The sequence below is a fragment of the Natrix helvetica genome (genome assembly GCF_964273705.1).
Source record: "Natrix helvetica genome assembly, chromosome: Z".
Lineage (NCBI taxonomy): Eukaryota > Metazoa > Chordata > Lepidosauria > Squamata > Natricidae > Natrix > Natrix helvetica.
The window spans coordinates 56,088,199-56,110,982 of NC_138554.1; the positions used below are offsets into that span (position 1 = coordinate 56,088,199).

The 22,784-nt window shown below is 36.5% G+C and overlaps 1 protein-coding gene across 1 annotated transcript; it reads right to left on the reverse strand.

Moving 5' to 3' along the window:
• Positions 1-1,400: 1,400 nt before the first annotated feature.
• RMND5A (required for meiotic nuclear division 5 homolog A) lies at positions 1,401-19,420 on the reverse strand. The gene is made up of 9 exons (XM_081933701.1): positions 18,578-19,420; positions 16,563-16,705; positions 13,914-14,048; positions 13,695-13,795; positions 10,712-10,878; positions 9,483-9,648; positions 6,736-6,838; positions 4,626-4,780; positions 1,401-2,471 (listed from the first exon to the last, which is right to left on the reverse strand). The coding sequence occupies exons 1-9, from the start codon at positions 18,717-18,719 to the stop codon at positions 2,408-2,410; spliced, it is 1,176 nt and encodes a 391-aa protein (XP_081789827.1). The 5' UTR covers positions 18,720-19,420; the 3' UTR covers positions 1,401-2,407.
• Between the last annotated feature and the right edge of the window lie 3,364 nt (positions 19,421-22,784).

Here is a 22,784-nt window from a genome sequence, read left to right on the forward strand (position 1 = left end):
TGTTTTTATTGCCACTCCCCAGAGTGACAGTAGTTTCTTCACATGTCAATCATATCAGTGATGGTCTCAAGGGCAAAATGGGCTGTTCAATTTGGAAATGTTTGCTAAAATAAACTATATCTGTTTATAGTGTAGTGTTTCCAAGAAAAACAAAAGCAAAGGATTTTCAAACTGTAAGATTAATAAAAAGGCTCAAAAATAATTCATACATAATCATGAATTCTAAAAAAGGGTAGAACATCATAGTTCATATTTACCATGCCATTCCACCATACAACTGATGGGGTATAACTCCAATCCTGGATTTAAAAATAGTGCAGCCATCCCTCCCAGAATGAAATGGCTAGGAACTAATACATTCCCCAGTGATCTGAGGAAAGATAAACTCCACTTTTGTTTTGGAGTCCTCTAAAATTCTATCAGTCCTTATATTTTGGTATGAAGATATCAATCCTTACATATAAGATAGGCAAACTAGCATAGTTTCTTGGATTAAAAAAGAAAACAGAGTTTTCTATCAAACATTTACAAAATCCCAAAACTTATTGAGATTGATAGCCCGCATACATGAAATTATTTATATGTCTGCAAACTACCTTACAATATAAATGTGCCCCTTGAATACAATTGTGTATTACACTGCTACATTTTCAACATTTTCTTACGTCACTGAGTAGAAGAATATATTTGACTCACATATGTGCAGTTCCCTTATTATGATAAAAACAACTTCACTGAGATTTGAACCTGAACAGAAAACACTTTTACTTGTTTCTCATTATCTTTATTAAATTTCTATAGAAGCACGTTATAGAAGTAACTCAGAGAATACAGTGTACAGTTTTACTTCTTTTTTTCTATTTGAACAATAGTGTCAGGTTGCATTGGTATATTCTTTGGGATTATGACAAATTATCAGAACATGTAAAACTTTTATAAACATTTTTGTGTAATGCGCTGGGCCAGTAGATTTAATTATTTTAGTATCCAGCCACAGAAAAATGCAATCTTGGTAGCAATAAATATCAAATAGCTCCTCTGCTTTATTGTAGGACAATGCAATGAATGCACATATGACATTTGCTATAACGCGCATCAAATTTATAAGTATATATTCACTTTGGATATTATTTATAGTACAAATGCATAATCCTTTACCTATCCTAGCTTTTCCCAGAGAATCCAGGCCACTGCAAATTGGCAAGATTGGAAGAAGAAACTAATGTTTCTTCTTCCTGACTATGATACTCAAGATTCTCCAGGTAGAGAGAATGGTGATCAAATCCAGTTTAAAGTTTCTAATCTAGATATTTGCTTTGTCACCAGTATAATAAATTTAAGAATAAAATGATATTATCATGATATTAAAGGGGACATGGATGGTCACTGGCACAACGCTCTTAACAACAGAAGATATATTTATTTCTATTAAGATGGAGGTCCAAACTTGGATAAAAAGACTAGTGAAACATCTTCTATTCCTCTTCTTAACAATGAATATTAGCAACAGTGTATTTGGTTCTGATAACTTTATAAATAATGTAACAATCATGTCTAGTAAACTGTACAGCAACAAGACACTAATCTTGAAATCAAACTTTAAATTACAGTATAACTAAAAAAAAAAAAACCTGAAGAACAAGTATTAGCTGGAAAAACTTTCCATTCTAGAGCTCTGTGGTATTGAATCCTCTCAGATACCCAAAGAACTCTTGGTTATGAAAACAACTGAAATGAATTCATAAAGTGTAGGAAACCTTATTCGCTTGCTATTTTTCTAAATCAGAAATGATTGGAAATCTGTTGTGCTTATGTGAATATTATGCAATTTATACATAAGCACATTTAGGAAGAACTCCGGTGGAATTTAAAAGCTGGAAAAAATGTTCCAACAGGAAGAAAAAAACTCTCTGAAAATGTCAGAGTTCTGACTTGGAAAAATAGTAAGAGAAATACAAGTATATCCACTATTCAATTTTTAAACTTTTTTCCTGAAATCCTCTCTTAATTATTTACATGCTAATGAAAAAAAATCCTTCACATTCTTTATGGTGACAATAATCAATCAGAATGATAACAGCAGGACAAATATTAGAATTATATGGTGACTGGTATCTACTTTATAAAGCAAAGTCACCATAGAATTAAGTACAAAAAAATCTGCATTGAATGACTGCTGGTGTAGTATCTTGATCAGATATGATGACCAAGATTACAGTAAAAGCCCTATAACAGATATTACATCTGGAGCTTTTCCAATCTGTACATCTGCAATAAATGTTGGCAAAAATTTCTGGAGCATCAGACTCATATAAAACACAAGAATTCTCCTTTGTATGTACAGCATAAAATGGAACATTTGCCTGTTTTAGTTTTCCAGATCACACACATATCATAATTTGTGTCTTCAGAAGAATATTTGTTTGGCATCCCCAGGGCTCTGCTCCATAGGACAATAAGGGCATTTTAATCTAAGAATAAAGAAAATATTAAAGTTAGCCGCAAAATGGCATGTAAATAGCCACACTTGAAGATAACACATTTAAATAACTAATACTTGACATTTCTTATCTCACTTCAATATTTGGTTTGTGATTCAACAATATTGAAACAAAAAGTCAAAGAACAACTAGAAACTAAGATTTACAATATAAAATCAGGGTTAAAACTGAGAAAGAAGGAAACCATCATATACAACTTTTACCATGTCTATTTAATAGATTTTAAGTAGATCTCTTAAGTAGATGGAAAACCTTATACCCAAACCAATAATTAGGTAGAATGAAGAATTTAGGATTGCTGTAAAAAATGACAAAATGAGACTTTGAGAAGTATACAGAGACATCTGCTGGCCAAAAAGCAGCACTAAAATCTTGATTAGAATCAACTGTCAGGATCATGTGACACCTATTGGTACAACATCTTCACTTAATACATTTCCTGGACCATTTCAAATACAAGCTATCATCTTTAGCACATTTTAAAACACTTTTAAACTTTGGGTTCCTGATTTTTTTGAAGGGAAGAGTTATTCTTCCTTTAAATCAGTTTCATGATATTACTAGTCTTTACTATTGTAAGTAATGAAAGACTAAGCCACTCTCCTCTATGAAAACAATTATGCCCTAGAAAGTATCAAAGTAATTTTAAAAATGATTTTGTTTTCATTTCCTGCTGCAGTGATGAGGAAGCCATTTAACCCATTATGTGAAAGAAGGATGTGGAAGTGAGATTTTTATATTGGGTTGCCTTAAGAGCTTATAAAAATAAAGTGCCCTGTTATTTTATATATCTATCCTAAACCATTCCAGACTTATCAGTCAATATAGATGAGGGGTGTTAAACTTGCGCCCTGGAGGCCAGATGTATCACACGCTGGCCATGGCCACCCCCGGTTTAGTGAAGGGAGAAAAAGTCATGTGACATCATGAGTTTGACACCTGGGATATAGATAATATTAGGCTCAATGGGCAAATGGTATGATTCCTTAAAGGGAAATACACTTTTTCAAAAATCTCAACTTAAAAAAAAGAACACTCCAGCTACCTTTTCTGCACTACAATATAAACAAGATGTGACTAAAAAAAGAAACAGGAGTCCAAAAAAGAAGAGCCTCCATTTCTCTCTTCATTTACCACAGTTGCTATTCTATCCCTGTCATTAATATTGCCAATCCAACTATTTAGTAAAGAATATCTAGATGGCTGAATCCCTCTAAGTACAATGGATTTTATTTACTGCTTCTTTGCACTCTGAGAATGTGCTGCAAGCAACTCCACTTCTGGTTAGAAGCCAACGTTTGCTTTGTGTCAAACATTCTCCCTACATTTAAGGAGAGAAATCATAATTTACTTGGATACTTTGTACTCTATTTCATGTCACTTGGAACATCATTTCCAACTAGGAATCTTTTAGATGTTGAAATGTTAGCTGGACAATATAAGAGTTGTATCATATCAGATGCTATACAGTATTTTTGGTGTACAAGATGCACCAGAGTATAAGACGCACCAGAGGCAAATTAAAATTAAAAAAAGTTTTTGCACTCTGTAGACCTCCCCAAAACTGCCCGTTTTTCATGAAAACAGGCCCATTTTTTTAAAAAAAGGGCATGCATAGCCTTTAGGTGGCTTATAGAGTGCTCCTGGGGGCTGGGGAGGGAAATTGAGCAAAAAATGGCCCATTATTCGCTCATTTCTGGCATTCCCAGCCCCCAGGAGCACTCTGCAAGGCTCCTAAAGGCTATGCAAGGCCATTTTGGTGAAGGAGTGTGGTTTCAGGAGGCAAAAAATGCTGTATTCAGTGTATAAGATGCACCCAGATTTTCAGCCTCTTTCTTAAGGGAAAAGGTGTGTCTTATACTCCGAAAAATACGGTAATTAATATGAAGGAGAAGACTAGACTGGGGAAGATTGATTTAAAACATCAGTTGTTTACAGAACACTAGGCAAGTTCCTATAAAATCAAATAGCAACGCAATCTTCTGACATGCTGCTATAATAGGTGGTTTCAAAAGATTTCTTTTTGTTTCCTTACCAATATTTGTTATAATTCACACTCATTTCCAAATAGATATTAAATGAAAAACTAATTCAATTTTTTCTATGAATTGAATGTTGACTTACTTGCTACCATTAAACATTTTATTCAGAGCATCTCTTGATATAATATGACCACAAACTAGCTTCATGGGTGGGTTGTTATCTGTTGTTTGTTGACGAAGGATGGGGCAAGCAAATATTGAATGATACCAGCACTTTTTGCCAAGGTCCACTTCAATCTGTACAAAACAAAGAAGCAATCACTAACTGTTTCAGATCAATGATTTATATAATACCCCCCCCCCCAGGCATATTGATTGGAAAGCATCATAACTGATTGGAAAGGATCATAATTGACTGGAAATGCTTCAACTGCTTTCCACTTCCCGCAGGTGTTTCAGGCAATTTATAGGAAAGTTAAAAGGCCTCATGATGATTGATATGTATAACATGTTATGATATGATATGTTTTCTCCTTGCCACAAAATGGCACTTTCCAAGTAATGTAAAGTAAGGATAGATGTATAACTGCTTGAAAAAAGGCAATGACTGTATTAGTTGTCTCTTCACGAGATTAATATAAGGAAAGACACTTTGACTTTCTGTCACCTCACTTCTATAACCCAACACCTCAATAGATGACAATGGCTGTAAACAGAGACTATCTCCATACCTTAATTGAGCAGTGGAAGCAACTGCACATATCTACTTGGTTTACCTGGATTCCTCTTTTCGTCTTTCCTCTATTATTTAAAATCATCAAAAATGTGAACTATTGCTTACAATTTAGGATGAGCCAATTCCACCAGAAGCCTGGTATACTTTTGTTTGTACACATGCACTTTTGAGTCAGACTGGATTCCTGATGACTACATGAGTAAGTGCAAACCTTTTTTATTGGCAACATTTTTGGGATATGGTTTGCCATTTCCTTCTTCTCATGGTTGAGAGAAAACGATTGGTTCAAAGTCACCTAACTGGTTTCATATCTAATGTAGAAATATAACTCATAGTCTCCTTGTTCCAGTCTGATGCCTTAACTATACTCTAAACTGACATTCACAAGACTTATTAATAATGTTAAATAATAAAACAAAATCTAGACAAAACACTAACAAAACAAATACTTTCATTTATTTTAATATCCATAAAATAAATATCAAACATAATTTTGGGGCTATAAAATATTTAATTCTTATTCACTGAACTTCTTTAAATAACTGATTAAGATGCCTTTTAAATAAGGTTTTCCAGCAATATGGATCTTGCTATTAAATGACAGGTATCTGCGATCTTCTCCCATGTGTGTTTTATTATAAAGATAATTGTACTGTAGAAAGTTAGCACCCACCCCTTCTAGAAGAATGACATATTTTGAAAAATATTTTAAAAGACAGAATATTATATTTCCCCTAAAAGAAAAATGGAAATCTTAAGCGAGACAGAAACTCAGCCCCAGCTCCCTGCCCCCAGCAGATATTTGGTGCTCATTAAGAAGGACTGTGCCAACCTATCTACAAGACAAAAGACCTTCAGACTCAGGGTGATGGGATTAGCCCTCACTCAAGATCCAAACCAGAACAAAGCCATTAAGACACAATAGGAATTGCCCACAGAACACATCATCAACCTCCAAGTTTCAACCAAACTTACACAACCTCAGCTGTGATCCCTGCATAGGCCCATAGGAGTCTGACAGCAACCAATAAAATACATGCTCTTGCCACAGGAACAGGAAGCTCAAGTTCAAAGCTCAGAGAGGGTATAAATAACCCCCACTGTCCACTCCATGTGGTCAACTGCATCAGGACCATGTGCTTGATGGTTCTGCTTCATTAAACTATCTTTCCAATCAGCTTCCATGTTTCCAGTGTCTTTCTCCCCACTTGGAACTGAACCAGATGGACATTTCTTCCAACAGTGCCAATATGTTATCACTATCATCAAACAACTACAGATGTTGCTTGCCAGTAAATTAAATTGATCACATTACATAATGAAAATAAAATAAAGAACATTCATTATTCTAAACGTGTATTTTGCTAAAATATCTTGGTTTGGGGCATTCTTAAGAGAAATAAAATTAAAGTTACAATGTGATTTGTGCAAAGCTCTAATCCAAATATTTACATTATGGTAATAACCCCTACTTCAGGTAAAAAAAATATCCATTGGGATACAAAAAATTACTCACTGGTAATTCATCTTTCTGATTCCAAACACCAGTGCACTGTCTTTGTTCTATCACAGCTTTTATATTAATTAGAGCTGGCAATGCTACACAACCTGCTGAAAAGCTGAAGAAAGCAAAATATTGAAGTTTAATACCGTGAAACTTCCCTTAAATAGTACATTTACTAAAACATGTATTTGCCCAAAAGAAAGATTCCCTTCTCCCCATCTCACACTGTCCCCCCATTATTAGCCATCAACTGGGTGTTATCTTACATTTGTTGAGAAAGATACTGACACAATGAATGGAAGAATAAATTATGCAGACATTAGTGTTAAGGAATTTGAATGAGTTTGAGATTAAGCTGAAGATAAGCAGTTGCTTGAAAGGGGTGGTTTGCAAGATGAATTTAATTATTTTACAACATGCATTTTTGTTTTATTTTTCTTTCTTTTCTGTACAGGTACTTTACTTCAGTTCCATTCAGTCTGCCTGCCCTCCTTTTCCTTCTTCTCCTATTAGGACAACTATTTTTTCCTCTTATCTCTTTTCCAAACTTTCATTTTTTTATTTCTATAAAAGAAGGGAAGGGAATCTGTGCTTATGTATTTTTGAGTATAATGTGAAAAACAGTCTGTGTGAGAGGCAATTGTTGGTAGAAAATGGTTGTGGTCCAATGGATTTTGGTGTATCTTCATATAGGCAAATAATTTTAATTATATTATTGTTGTTTTATTATCATCACTATCTGGCCCCTTCCTTGCTTCAGGAGTGTGACTACTGATAAGTATTAAAATAAATATATGATATGCATGCATTTATTGCTTGGGGGGAAGATAATCTTCAAGCTTATTTTCATGTGGATTTGGCAAGTCTGACTTAATAAAAATAGAATAGAACCATTTAGCAGTACACCATTATCTGTACAGGTAGTCCTCAACATATGACCACAATTGAGCCCAAAATTTATGTGGTTAAGTGAAAAATTTGTTAAGTGAGTTTTGCCCCATTTTACAACTTTTCTTGCCACTCTTGTTAAGTTAAACACAGTTAAGTTAACTACAGTTGTTAAATTAGTAACATGATTGTTAAGTGAAACTGGTTTTCCCATTGACTTTCCTTGTCAGAAGGTCAAAAAAGGGGATCACATGACCTCAGGACACTGCAACCATAAAAAATATGAGTCAATTGTCAAACATCCAAATCAGAGATGGCATTCAGCAGGTTCTGACCGGTTCTGGAGAACCAGTAGTGGAAATTTTGAGTAGTTCGGAGAACCGGTAAATACCACCTCTGACTGGCCCCACCCCCATCTATTCTCTGCCTCCCGAGTCCCAGGTGATCGGGAGGGAATGGGGATTTTGCAGTAACCTTCCCCTGCCACGCCCACCATACCATACCACACCCACCAAGCCATGCCCACAAAACCAGTAGTAAAATTTTTTGAATCCCACCACTGATCCAAATGTGAAATCACAGGACCATGGGGATACTACAATGGTCATAAGTGCAAAAAATGGTAATAACTAACTTTTTCCAGTGCCATTGTAACTTTGATCAGTCACTAAACAGACTGTTGTACGTTGAGGACTACCTGTACTTTTTTTTTTCAGTGTATTTTCCCTTTTTTAGTGAGAATAATCCTACATTCGCAATAAACTTCTTTTTGAGTAAGTATGATAATATATTCTAAATTATATTAAGAATGTTATCAGCATTGCCAAATAACATAAGAACCTTACTATAACAAAGGTTTTTTTTCAGATACCAATTTAAAACAGAATTAAAATAATATCATGCATTCATCATGCTATCATTTGAGTATAAAGTTACCATTGTAGAACAACAATACTCAAATGTAATGCAAAATCAACTTTACTTTAAAAGCAGAATGCATTTTATGGAAATACATTTGGAAAATGTACAAATAGCTAGTCTAAATACTATACAACTTCATTTTCATGATTGGCCAAAATTAAGTCAAAACAGAAAATAAAATAGCAAAGTATAACTTAGAATACAGCCTAATACATAGTCAAACTTTCTCACGTTGTGAAATTTGCTTAATGCACATCATACCACAGTACTCTAGGACAGGACAGAAGGATATCAAAACAACACTTGATGGCAACAGTACCCAACTCTTTGACTCTTTCAGTTTCACAAAATGCAGCCTGTTTATGAAACCTCACAAATCCAAGCAAAATATGGTCTTTTCCAGGCAGTTTCTGGAACAAACGACTTGCAACTATTTCAAACCATAAACAGCTCTTTGAAGCAGCAGGTAGAAAAGTAACCACTTGATTAAAATTGATTTTAAAAATACATATATCAACTGATTTCACAATTTTTGATCAACCTAGCATTTACCTGTTAGAAAGCCACATATTCCCTATTGTTAGAAATGGCAGAGGTAATTAGAATCAAATAAACCTTAAAGGATTGTCATACTCAGCATCCACATAGCATGACATGTTTTTTCAGGTTCTGTCAAAAATACAATTGTCTACTAGCTTTAATTCTGATATGGAATTATTTGTACTTGAATATGAGGTTAATACTACCTTTTACTCAATTTAGAAAGGGTTCAAAATAGGTTTTTTTTAGTTAGGACTTTAAGATTTTTATACGGTTTATGCTAATTTGTAGTAGAGGATTGGATTTTATTTTTGGTAATATATTTGGAATTGGATGTCATAGAATTTTGTTAAAAAGAGAAATAAGCAGGTAATTCAACCTAAAAATGCATGTAACATGAAAAGCCATACCTAACGCTAAGAGGTGATTCAATTGAGAGTCCCAATAATGCACAAGCATCCCTTGTAAAAATGTCACAGATGTCTGCCCATTGATTTGCATCTAGTAAATGGACATATGGAGAATTTTCAATTCCTTGCCTCAGGTATACAAGACTTCCCATCAAAATTTGAATATCTGCAAAAGGTTAAAAAATGTAATTTAATTATTTTATAGCGGACACGTACAATTATATAGTCTTTATTCTAAAAACTTTAATATATATTGAACACGTAAAAATTGATAATTCACTAGCAATATCTCATTATTTGACTCTTTCAATTATTGATAATGATTTTTGGATGTGTATTCTTTTTAATTTGCCCTCAAAGTTCTTAAGTTATTTTTTAAATCTCCCCCACATGGCACTTTATAAAGAAAAAAACAGAAGTGTTCTTTTATGTAGCTTAATTTTTATAATTACAATCAAGATTTGTAGCTTTAGAATTCTCTAGGTAGCCCAAATGTTATTGGACTCTGTTTTCTCTTTTACCTATACCAGACATTGGGCAGACAATTAGAACATTTCAAGAAGCTCTATTATTTTTTAGCATTATTATTTTTCAGTTCTGATGCACAATCTGAAAGTGAACAAGTGCAACAAAATTTCTCAAAGACAGGGTCTGGGCTGTTCAAAAACACCGGGCACAGAAGTTTTTAGTTACATAAAAAACAGTCACTTTAAAAACAAGCAGTTCTATTTAGTGATATATATGAATAGTTGTTTAATTCTTAAATGAACCTAAGTGATTCACAAGTGTAGTTTTGCATTTATTTAATCAAGAGTAGCCCCTCTTTTTTCCTCGAAAAGAAAATATTTTCAAGAATGGGCGGGAATCAAAAAATAGTATTATAATTTGGCAGTGAGAAAAGATTTATTCCAAAAAGAACATGAATGGGCCATTCAACCACCACTATTTGAACCTTTGTTTGGCTAAACCAGCTCTCAGATTCAGGAACAAAAAAAATATCCTTGCAAGAAAGCATTCTAAAAAAAGTTTTCGGAATTAGATGTGTTCTGCCTCTAAAGTTTTATACAAAAGCACTAACATTTGTCAATAAATTAAAAAATTTAAAAAAAACTGTAAACAAGCAACAAAATTATTTAGGGCAGTAAAATATTTGTAGAGAATTCAATACATGCAGCTTTTAACTTGAAATAATGTTTGGTACCTAACATATAGTATTTCATATTGCTTACCTTTCTGGTGATTGAGAGCAAATGGTTGAAAGTTTTTTGCATACTGCAATGCTTCTCTCTGATTTGCAGTTCCACCCATTAATAAACTAATAAAATATAATCTATGCAGCTTAAACTCTAAGGAACTATTCTGTGTCATAAGCATTTCTCTGTTTGAAACAGCCCACCTAAGAAATAATGGGATAATTAATTTTAAGAAAAGAAAAACAGGAAAATTAGTAATTAGGATAATGGTTTACCTAATTTACATTTGCCTGAGGTCACTAAAAACTAAACTAAAGTTATTTACTATGTTTCTTATATCACTAGTATACCTCCAGCAGGCAATAAGCAATACTGCTTTCTACAAATGTAGGTATCTTGGATTTAGACTGCAAAATGAAATTTCAAATTAATGTCCAATATTTTGCAATGCAGCTTGCAATTCAAAAAGCATTTCATAGAAACTGATTAACAGTTCCCGATAGCTGCCATCCAGTTAGAGCCAGGTCAGAGTTCCAGAGAAATTTCTCTGTTTTGTAAAAAAAAAACTACGTACTTACAGTTCTCTGCCAAATATGAATGGTCTCTAGGAAACTGTATAGAGGTATTTTATTAACAGCAAGAAGCTGACATTTCCCCCACTGGGTCATAATGTACCAAGCTGACCTCCACATGAGCAAGGAGTTGACAAATACTTTCTAAACAAATAGCTGTTTTATCTGCAAGGTTGTTAAAAAATCTTTTATCATTTTCATTTATTAATATGCATTATCAAACTATTTGTATCTTGGCTCAGATAATGTATAAGTAAACATTAAGCTTCTACAGCAGACTTCCAAAAAACACTGTTATTTGGAGCAATGCTTAAATGCAGGAGTCCTGCAGGACTGGTTCCAAGACAGATAATGACAGGTAATCATTATCAATTTCAGAGGCCTTCCTTTCTATTTATCTGTTGTCCTAATCTCATTACAACCTTGATCATCAATTCTAAAACTGTAATTAAAAGAAGAATCAGTTGTGGTTTGATACATCTCAGCTTAAATGAAAGTTGCTGAAGTTCTACTGGATATCTTCTCACAGGAGTCCTGAGCATATCAAAACAAAAGTTTCTTTTCCACGCATATTGAAACCCTCTCTCTTGGAAAGTCTGGAGAATGCATTAAAAAAACAAGTTTGGAGATCAGGGAATTGCTTCATCTTGTCCCTATGGAAGAATTGTACTAGCAATTCAGAAGCAGAGTAACTAGTGCAACTCTTTCTCCAAGGCTGAGAGGAACATGAATTTCTTTGCCCATACCATTTATTTATTTATTTATTTCTAAGCAACATTTGCACAATTCTTGCCATTCCAGAGCAGAAGAGTTGATTTAGTGTAGTAGAACTTAAGAAATCCTTGGAATTCTTAAAGTTAGTAAGGAGCCTTGTAAAAAACTGAGAGTAGCATAAAATAAGTTACAAGGCTCCAAATGTATATTAATAATATCAAATAAAGAGAGAAGGAAGCTGGATAATTCTCATGTTTTCCTAAACATTTGCTCACGTGTGATTTTTTTTTTTACTCTCTCAGGCACATGAAATATAGGGGAGATGCTAAATAATTACTATATCATAAGGAATGTTAGAATGTTTTCTTAGAAAATAGAGTTATATGTGAAGTAATGGCATTTATAGGTATTGTATTTTTCGGAGTATAAGACGCACCTTTTCCCTCAAAAAAGAGGCTGAAAATCTGGGTGCGTTTTATACACTGAATACAGCATTTTTTGCCTCCCGAAACCCCGCCCCTTCACCAAAATGGCTCCTGGGGGCTGGGGAAGGCAGAAATGAGTGAAAAACAGGCCGTTTTTCGCTCAATTTTGCCCCCCAGACCCCAGAGTACTCTATAGGCCTCCTAAAGGCTATGCATGCAATTTTTTTGACAAAAAATGGGCCCGTTTTCGTGAAAAATGGACCGTTTTTTGCTCATTTTGGGGGGGCACCCCCCCACTAGCACTCTGCAAGCCCCCTAAAGGCTATTCGTGTGCCTTTTTTAAAAAAAACGGGCCCGTTTTCGCAAAAAAATATTTTTGGGAGGTTTGCAGAGTGCAAAAACTTTTTTTTTTAATTTGCCTCTTCAAAATCTTGGTGTGTCTTATACTCCGGTCCGTCTTATACTCCGAAAAATAGGGTAGTCCTCAACAGTTCATTTAGTGACTGTTCACAGTTACCATAGCACTGAAAAAAGTGACTTGGCCGTTTTTCAAAGCAGAGAAAAATTTGAAAAACAGAAAAAGACAAAAACACTTCTCTTTTCTTTCTGTATATATCTGCTTATTATACCACACAATATAAAAAGTAATTTGGAATTCACAACTTAGGGAACAATATGAAAAATAATAATCTGCAGTAAAGAGTAGCCTAATATCAGGCTTCCATGGGGACCAACTTTTAAAAAAAATTTAAGAACAGATGTAACTGGTGGTCCTTACCCAAAGATGATAATTGAACTTAGAATTTTCATTGCTAAGCAATATATCATGTGGCTGCTTGCTCAGTAACCTGGCAATCCTGACAGTCCCCCTTGCTGTTGTTAAGCAAGGATTGTGAGTCACTAAGCATGGACCTCCTCATAATTTCCTGCTGGCTTCCAACAAGCAAAGTCAATGGGAAAACCATATATGGCACTCAGAATACCAAAAGAGCACAACCTTGAAGGGCATGCTATCGTTTTATCTTTAGTTAGTCAGTTCTCAGTTGCAGCTTAATATTGCATGAGTGTACTGTACTATTTGGCTGATACTGATTACTTACTCAGAAAATGCCATATTCTATGGAAGAAAGACAGTTCCTGCTACTTATTAGAATTATCCAAGCTATCTTTCAGTTGAGGCAGGATATATAAGATTTTGTACACATTTATTTAGTTCTAAACCCCAACATACACAAATTTATTAAAGGAAAATATTTCAGGATCTCTTAGATTTTATCTAAAGAGTTTTCAAACAGCTGAATAACTCACTCCAATGCAGGTCTCAAAACTCTAACTTTAAGTGCTTCCAATATTCGGTTCAGCTCCACAAATGGTTGCTTTTGACTTTGGTCTATAGAAAGTCCAGACTCCTGAAAAAAAAAAGTTATAGTCCATATCTATTAGTTATCAGAGTATTTTTCACATTAATATCATCTATGATTATTAAATAAATAATTTATTATGCCTCCACATTCTGGGTGCAATTACCTGACAAAGCTCCTCAGCTACGTCTAACATTCCTTGCCGGAAAAAGTGTTCAACCATAACTTCATTCAGAATCCTCTGGCTATCAGCCTGCCAACATCCATCTATTCCAACACTGCTAATGTCAGAGTCAAAATTCTGTGAATTAAAAAATGATAATTAAGTCTAGAAGAAACATTTTTTTCTGATTTTATTCAAATGCTAATATTCAAACTATCCAACTTTCAAACTATTTCATCCATTACCAAACTACTGTATCTCCTACATTCAAACCATATTTTAAAACTGCAGAAAGACAAGAGACTCCAAACTCATTTTCCCTATCCCCACAAATATAGGAGTTGAAGAATTCCTATATTCACATTTAATTTATGTAAGGCATTGTGGAAGAGGTCGAACTGCAACCGGGGATACTAGTTTTCATCACAGGACATAGTTGAACTTGCTTACAAATATTCTCTCGTATATAAAAATGCTTTTTGGATCATTGTACTTTTTTTACTTAATCTTGTAAGACAATATATTACTGCTATTTATCTTACAGCATGTGTCTTGTGATCTGATTATAGAATTTGCGTAGAAGGAATTTCTACCACTTCTTTGACTTGGTCAGATCACAAATGAGATTATACTATTCAATTGGTGTGCCCCAGCATATTATGGAGCCAATAGTTTCCAAGATGAGTTGAGTAGTTTTCCAAAAATTTAGTAGGCAAACTCATCAAAATAAATCCTAGTTGACCATAGGAAATGCAAGGTAAACTGAGCTCTTGACAAAATCACTCCCAAACAGCCCTTGATAACAGCTACTGGCAGTAAGAGAGGCAAAATGCTGTTAGCTATTGCTTACTGTATTATATTACTGTATTGCTTACGCTCCATTGTGCGGGTGAACCAATATGGAGAGTACCAGCCCAGCTACGGCATTCATATTCAAATATCACACAGAGACAAATAATCATTTACCATGATGGGTATGAATAATAGTAGACCTGTGTATAATCTCCCCTCTTCAATTTTTCAGTTGAAATTGGTTAAAATTTGTTACATTCTGGCAATATTAAATAAAACAGGAACAAAACTAAAGCATTTGAAGATTTGGAATGGGGGCAGAGGTTATGTGAGCCGTGGCTGACATGGTATTTTTAATATTCTTATTAATTTCAATCAAACCCTAAAATATAACAATTAAATTATTGGAGGGAGAATGGATATCCACAGAATTTTCCAAAAAGCACCTGACCATTAATTCACTACACTACAACCAAAGCAAGCTGTTGAAAGGATAACATTGCCATACATCAAAAACATTTCAGAAACAATCAACAGTTATAACTACATAGCATCAACTTAACACACAAACCAACTAAAGCAATTTAAAACATCTTAAGTAAACCAAAAAACCCAGTAGCACCAAAAGAAAAGAAAAAAAACAGAATCATTTATACAGTGGTGTCAAACTCATGGCATCACATTGTCATCATGTAATGTATCGTGACTTTTTTCCCTTCGTTAAGTCAACCGTGGGCATGGCCAGTACGTGATGCATCCGGGCCGCAGGTTTGACATCCCTGATTTATAGCATATAGAAGGACTGTAAGAGCACCATATAGAACAAACAAGTGGAAGACTAGCATCCGTGAACATCAACTAGCAATCAGAAAATATGATGAAAACTCCTCAATTGCACAATACATGAGCAGACTCCACTATGGTTTCATTTGGAAAACTCAGCATCCGAGACCAAGCTAAGTTCAAAAATGTTAGCAAATTCCTAGAAGCCTGGCATTCAGACCAATCAGCCATCAACAGGCATATAGAGATAAACATCTACATACCATTCAAAAGGGACAATCGAAAAGCTAGAAGACCATAACACCTCCTTGGCAGTAGTCAATACTCAGATAAGCAAAGATTAACCCCAAGCTTAATACTACTAGACCAACAATCAAGCAATGAAAGAACTACCAAATAAAGACAGTAACAATAAACAAAGTCTAATCCAGGACCCACCAAGAACATTCCCACACACACTAGCAGGCAAGCCACTTCGATATAAACCCAGAGCAAGCCCCGCTCACACTAGCACTGATGATATCACTTAGTTGGGCAATGAAACATCTGCAATAAAACAATCAAGCTCAGAGAGCATCAAGGGCCTCACAGTTCAACTAGAGCTACAAATATTCTATGTTCTCCTTCATTGCTTCTCTTATTGAGACATCTGAACCCAGGCCCAGATTTGGCCTACACCCAGATGTTGCTCAAAGACAAAGTAGCCCTGATTACAGCACATATACCTAGGTTTTATGCTGCAACACAGAATATCTGTTGAATTCTGATGGAACAATATCTTGAAATGCATTTTAACTATAATTCATTTAAAGTTTAGATATTACTTTGTGGATATTAATAACTTGATATGTTTATTTGTTGTAATTTTACACATGGTCATATTTAATATAATTTTAGTATTCATATTATAATTTTATATAGGTTATATTCTGGATCCCACTTATAGATGTTAGGTAGTTTTAAATACATACTTTAATTCTATCTTATTTTTTATTTTATTATCTGTACGGTTTTAGGACTACAATAAATTCAAATGAAAATTGAATCAAAATTGATGCTTAAAATTAATACTAATACCTTATCAATTGCTTTCCCAACACGAGAAACACTACTGTGGATATCCTTATGATCCGAAGCCAATTTTTGAACTGTGTCCTTTATTCGTTTACAACATTGAGTCATAACAAGTGATATTGTACCTGATAGATCTTCATCTGGATCTAAATAGAAGAGAGAAAAATTAAAAATTAATTGCATTAGGAGAACCATCTCAAAACCCCAAACTTATATCTTAATTTCAAAGACCTATACAACACAACAATGGATTACAGAATATGAATACAAAGACATTGTATTGCTATAGAAGTATTGTAGTTAGCTTTTGAAGCAAACGGGTCAAACCTATAATCTGAGATTAAATGTACTGTATCTAATACCGGTATATATTAAGTATATTAGCCATTACTACTACAAATTATTTACAAACTATGTTAAGAATCTATTCAACATCTTAGTCTTAAGAAACAACAACCTTGTTTAAGCAGACCTCACTTTTCCTAAATTCACTTCAAATTATTAATCAGAATTATCAACTAGAATGGGTTGCTGTGGATCAATCCTGAAAAGAACTATTTATCTTTGTTCTATTAGAACAGCAGCTAAAGGAACAAAAACCATGTTATTTTAGTTTTCTCTATACGTTCTTATAATCAATGCAGATATTTTTTTCTAAGAGTTAACCATTTGCAATTTTGGTTTAGGTTGTCAGTTAATTCAATAACCTCAAATATGTAACAGGCGTCTTGCCTGTTTTGCCAGAAAGTATTCAACATTGCATGCCAGTGCTTCATATCCACAAATACACAAGTTGAGTTTTTGTTTTCTCCATACTGTCTCTTTAAATGGTGTTCTAGTGGCCTAAGGAAAAAGCTTTCTTAAAGCTATTCCAAATTTATCCTAATCAATAGATTTATGGAGTAGACCTGGTAATTAGCAATTAGGTGCTCCTAGACCCAATGCTGCTAGTGAGAAATATGAAATAACCCTCTGATAGTATGAAGGCCACACACAATCACACACACTTGAAGGAATAACAAACTCTTATTGTGTATTAACAATGTTAAGAATGAATAAATGCTGACCCCACTACCATCTTCCTCGTTCTCAAAATGGCCTTTCAGGAAAATTTGTGTAGGAATGTTGAATTTGTCAGAAGATATATGAATCATATCCTGCCCAAATAATTTTACATAATCAGTCATATGTATTTTGAGAATTTTTCCTGCTTTTTGGGGATGGGGAGAAATTAAAGATACAATTGTATTCTTTTAGTACTGAATGTTTGTAACATATTTCAGATAGTTCTAACTAATGGAAAAGTAAAGGACCAACATTGGGAGGGGCAGACTGCAGTGGACTTGAAAGAGGGATCTTATACAAAATTAAAGCCAACTATAAGGAAGTATAACTAAAGCAAAAGAGGGTTTGTTTTTACAGAATATTCCGAGAATAAATCTGATCAAACCAAATGAAAAAGAAATGGACAGAATTGTTACACTGAAAGCCCAGCAGATCACATGACTAAAAGCAAATTTAAAGGAAGAGATGACACATTCATAAACCTTGAGAAGATGAGGAAATACAATAATACACACAAGACGACTGGGACAAAACAATTAAAGCAGCCAGAATAGGACTTGTATAGGGATTTGCCATCTTGCCTAATGAACCCTGATCCTATTTCTTTAACAGCAGTCCCGATAAAGGAAAAATTATGAAACATTGGGGATAAGGGTTTTTCTTTCTTTCGAGCTTTTTCAAAGAGTACTTCTAATAAGGTATACCTCTCCACCGCCAATATCTTACGAACACTTTATAGACACATTCATTAAAAAGCTGGGATTAGTTACAATTCCCTGCTGAGCACAGGCTCAATGGCAATTCTAGTAGATAACGCTGGTGGTGCGGTTTGTGAAACAGCCGACTTTTTAAGGCAAGCTTCACCGCTGAATTTCTACCCGCACAACTCTCGGGAGGAAAGAGCACTTCGGAACCGCTGGTTCTGAAGAGAAAAGGGGGCGAGCAACACATACTTTCGCTCTGGAGGATCTCGCGACGCAGTCCTGCCACGTACTGGATCAGCTCCTCTAAACTCCGCTCGCACAGCTGCCCGTAGCCGGAGAACTTCTGGAGCACCTTCTCTAGCTCGCGCTCCACCGTCACGCATTGGTCCATTGTCTTTCCCTCCGGCGCCCGCTTGTCCCCTCGCCGACCAAGCAAGGCAGTACGGCTCGGCCAGAGGACGCTCAACGGAGGAGCTCCGCGGAAGAGAACCAAGGAGCGGAGCGAAGCAGGTTGGCGAGTTGTTGTTTTTGCAGGCAGCGCGGAGGACAGCTGAGGTCCACCAGCTAAATACTGGAGATGCGTCACAGGCAGCGCTGTAAACAGCTTGGAGGTCCTTCGAGGGGAACCTGGGAGTTTACGACTAAAAATAGAAAATGATCCGAACAACTCTTCGAACACCCTTGAAGGGGCTGCAAGATGACCGTTGCAGGACCTTTAGATACTCCTTGTGTCACGCTCAACCCCAAGGCATCTTGCTCATGAGATACTTGGAAAATCTTACAAGAAATGCTGCCGGTCTGAATAAATAATAGCTACCAACAAAGTAATACCAGTCCTAAGTAAAATGACAGGGTTTTTTCCCCACCCAAAATGTTGTTTGATTTTTTTAAAATTAAAATTAATTTAAAATTTAAAATTAAGTGAAGGTCTTGTGTCTATCTAAGATGTCGACTCTATTTTTTCACGCGGCTGCTCCGCATTCAAGCCAGGCAACAGTTTAAACAGCTAAGACTGATCTCACTCAAGCAGCATTTGAGAGCGCCCGAAGGGCTCTCCGAGACGCGGCTGTTTCTACAGGATCTCGTGGTTTTGACGGGCTGCTTGTGAAGGGGTTTTCCCTCAATGGGGCTCTTTAACGGGAGTTGGATCCGTTTACGAGAGGCCCCTAACAAAACGGAAGCGATTATTTTAGGTCTTTCTCCCCTCGTTTAAACTTCCGTCGCGAGAGGATTAGGTCAGCTTCAGGCTACACGGCGGGACTGTGTTTGTTTTTCTCCTGATCTGAGCTGTGTATATGAAACCTTCAATAGTGGATACGTCGAACTGAGCTATAGGGAGTCCCCCTTTTAAAAATAAAAATCTAAGCGATTCATAGACTGGATTCAGGGAATCATGTTCTTCTCATCCTCTTTGTTGCATTTTTTAAACTGTATTTAGTAACATTATCTTTGCTTTTCCACCAAGCATTAATGTTTGTAATGGCTGTTACTTAATTCACTTTTGTAAAAAAAAAAAAAAAATCTTTGACCATACTTTAGTGCAGGCCATATGCTGCAGTTTTACAAAATGAGAAGAAAGTCCTCCCTAGGGACCCTCAAACCACATAAGTGCACATTGAAATAAAATTTTGTCTTTAACCCTGTTTTTAACTCCCAGCTGGTCAGGTTTACATGCTGAGTAGTAAACTACCATTTACAAACTCTAATGGCTGAGTTCGTAGCTACTATTAGTCAAATTGCAGTGTGCTTTACTGCAATGTGTGACCTTGGCCTGCAGTATTACTATTCATTAAATTTGTATGTTGCTCAACTGCTAGCAATACCACAACAATCAAATTACTATATAATGGATAGAAGATGGCAAGCATATCAGAGCCGAGGAAGTGTGGGTCAGATTCCAATGTGGCCTTGGGTGAAGAGCCAGGTTTTCATTGCCCTTCTGAATAATAGTAGGTCCAGGTCTTAGAAGGCAGTTACTACTACCGAAAAGGGACTCCCCAGATATATAATATTATTTGATAAAATGAATGGGAGCACATCATTGCTGAAAAGTTGAAATGAATGCGTATATTATGCAATGATTCATTATTCAACCAGAATAGAGCTGAATGGACCTTGAAGGTCTTCTAGTTCAGCCTCCTATAACATTTCAGACAAGTGACTCCAGTTTTTTAAAAACCTCCAGTAATGAAGCACCCACAATTTCTGAAGGCAAGCTGATATATTTATTTGTATCCTGCCTTTTTTATATAAAGCTCATGTCTTACTAGAGTGCTATTAATTTAGGACTACAATTGTTTTTCTAAAGTTTTGTTTACTTCAGCATAAGGTAGTCCATAGAATTGCAACTTTGTAGTATGATCTTATCCAAATATCTACTTAGCAGTCTATATTTAGTTAACAGTGTGGGTTGTTAAACAAGGACCTCACATATCACTGACTTTGTGGGAAGCTAGCAGAGAAAATTTTAATCACAGTTACATGACCACAGATATTTCAATTCAGTTCAGTTGCCTATCATCTGGCTTTTCTTTGTAGTAATAGGTGACAATACCTACCGTGTTTCCCCAAAAATACGACAGGGTCTTATTTTCTTTTTATCTACAAAATATGGCTTGGGCTTTATTATGGGGGGAGGATTTATTGTTTTGGGGTGGCCAGGTGGCTGCTCTCTTGCGAGTGGGCTCCCAAAGAGCCGTGCACAGCCTCATGGCCCTCAAGGGTGAATGGCTGTGTTGCGCTGTCGCAGCAGCACAACACAACAGCCATGAAGCGACCACGCTCACAAGCAGCCACCCAGCAACCCCCCTTTGCAGCCGGGCACAGCACCATTCACTAACCTAGGGGTATCGCCAAGCCACATGAGCACCTGTTCACCGCCGCCCAGCTCCCGCGGCTTGGCGCCTTCCAAATGCCAGTGAATGACGCTCTGCACAGCTGCACTCACTCACCTCCCAGTCTCAGGTTGCATGGCCCAGCTCTCATTACGGAGCCAGGGCAACTCCGCTGCCACCGCCATCCCAGCCTGGCTTTTTCTGCGGCTTCCAACCTGAGTCTTTCAGCAGTGGCTGCTCTGGGCCTACACTCTATGGTTGTGGGCCAGCTGCCTGCAGAGCGTACAACCATAGACCGTGCGCCCAAAGCGGCCACTGCCGTCAGACTCGGGTTGGAAGCCACGGAAAAAGCCAGGCTGGGATGGCAGTGGCGGCGGAGGTGCCCTGGCTCTGTAATGAGAGCTGGGCCATGCATTGGGAGGTGGGTGAGCGAAAGTGGAACAGCCGCTGGCGCAACCCCCCTCTCCAGCTGTGCAGAGTGCCATTCACTGGCATTTGGAAGGCGGCAAGCCGCGGGAGCTGGGCAGCAGCGAACAGGCGCTCACGCAGCTTGGCGATACCCCTAGGTCAGTGAATGGTGCTGTGCCTGGCTGCAAAGGGGGTTTGCCGGGTGGCTGCTTGTGAGCATGGTAGCTTCATGGCTGTTGTATTGCGCTGCTGCGACAGCACCATACAGCCATTCACCCATGAGGCTGTGCCTGGCTCTTTGGGAGCCCGCTCACAAGAGAGCAGCCACCCGGCAACCCCCCTCTTCTGCTGGGCACAGCGCTGCTCACCAACCTAGCGGTATCCCGAAGGTGCTAAGCAACGCAATCACCTGTCTCCCCCCCAGGTTCCCGCGGCTTGGCACCTTCGGGATACTCCTAGGTTGGTAAGCGGCGCTCTGCCAGCCAAGAGGTGGGGAGTTGTCCAGGGGGCTTATATGTGGAGGGGGGGCTTATATTTTTGCCACCAGAAAAATGTGGCAAGGCTGTATTTTGAGGACATGTCATATTTTCAGGGAAACACGGTAACAGATTTTATATATCTTGAATCTGCACTGGAGCAAATGCCCCAGTAAGACACTGAACTAGTTTAAACATAGCACTCACCAAAGAATTAAGGCCTTTCCCTATTTACAACTGGTCAGAGCATAATTCTGCCTTGACAGTGTTTTGTTTGTTTTTTGCTATGTCTGCAAGTGTTGTCTTCATCTTGCATTCACTCCACATTATAAAAAGACTATACATTGTTCTTAATGTTTTAAAAATTACAATTTTCTGTATTTGATGTCATAGAAACATGGTGGGGAAATGTCAGAGTATGACTCTGTCAACCACTGCTAAGATGTGGTATGGCTTTATGTGATTGTGGCTTATTTAGAAGGCAGTCATTGAAAAATGTATGCAATATATATCTGATTACTGGCTTAGGAAGTTGTGAATTCAATTACGGTTTATTTAATAAATCCATGATTAATGCTATGTTTAAAATAGTTCAATGAGATTGTGATATATAATTTTAATACTGAATACTGTTATACTATAATCCTATGTTGTACAGCATGATTGGCTTACAAGAATATTTTTTTAGATTTCCGGGGAGGGGGGAAAAGATTAGTATATTACACAGTTCTATGTTTC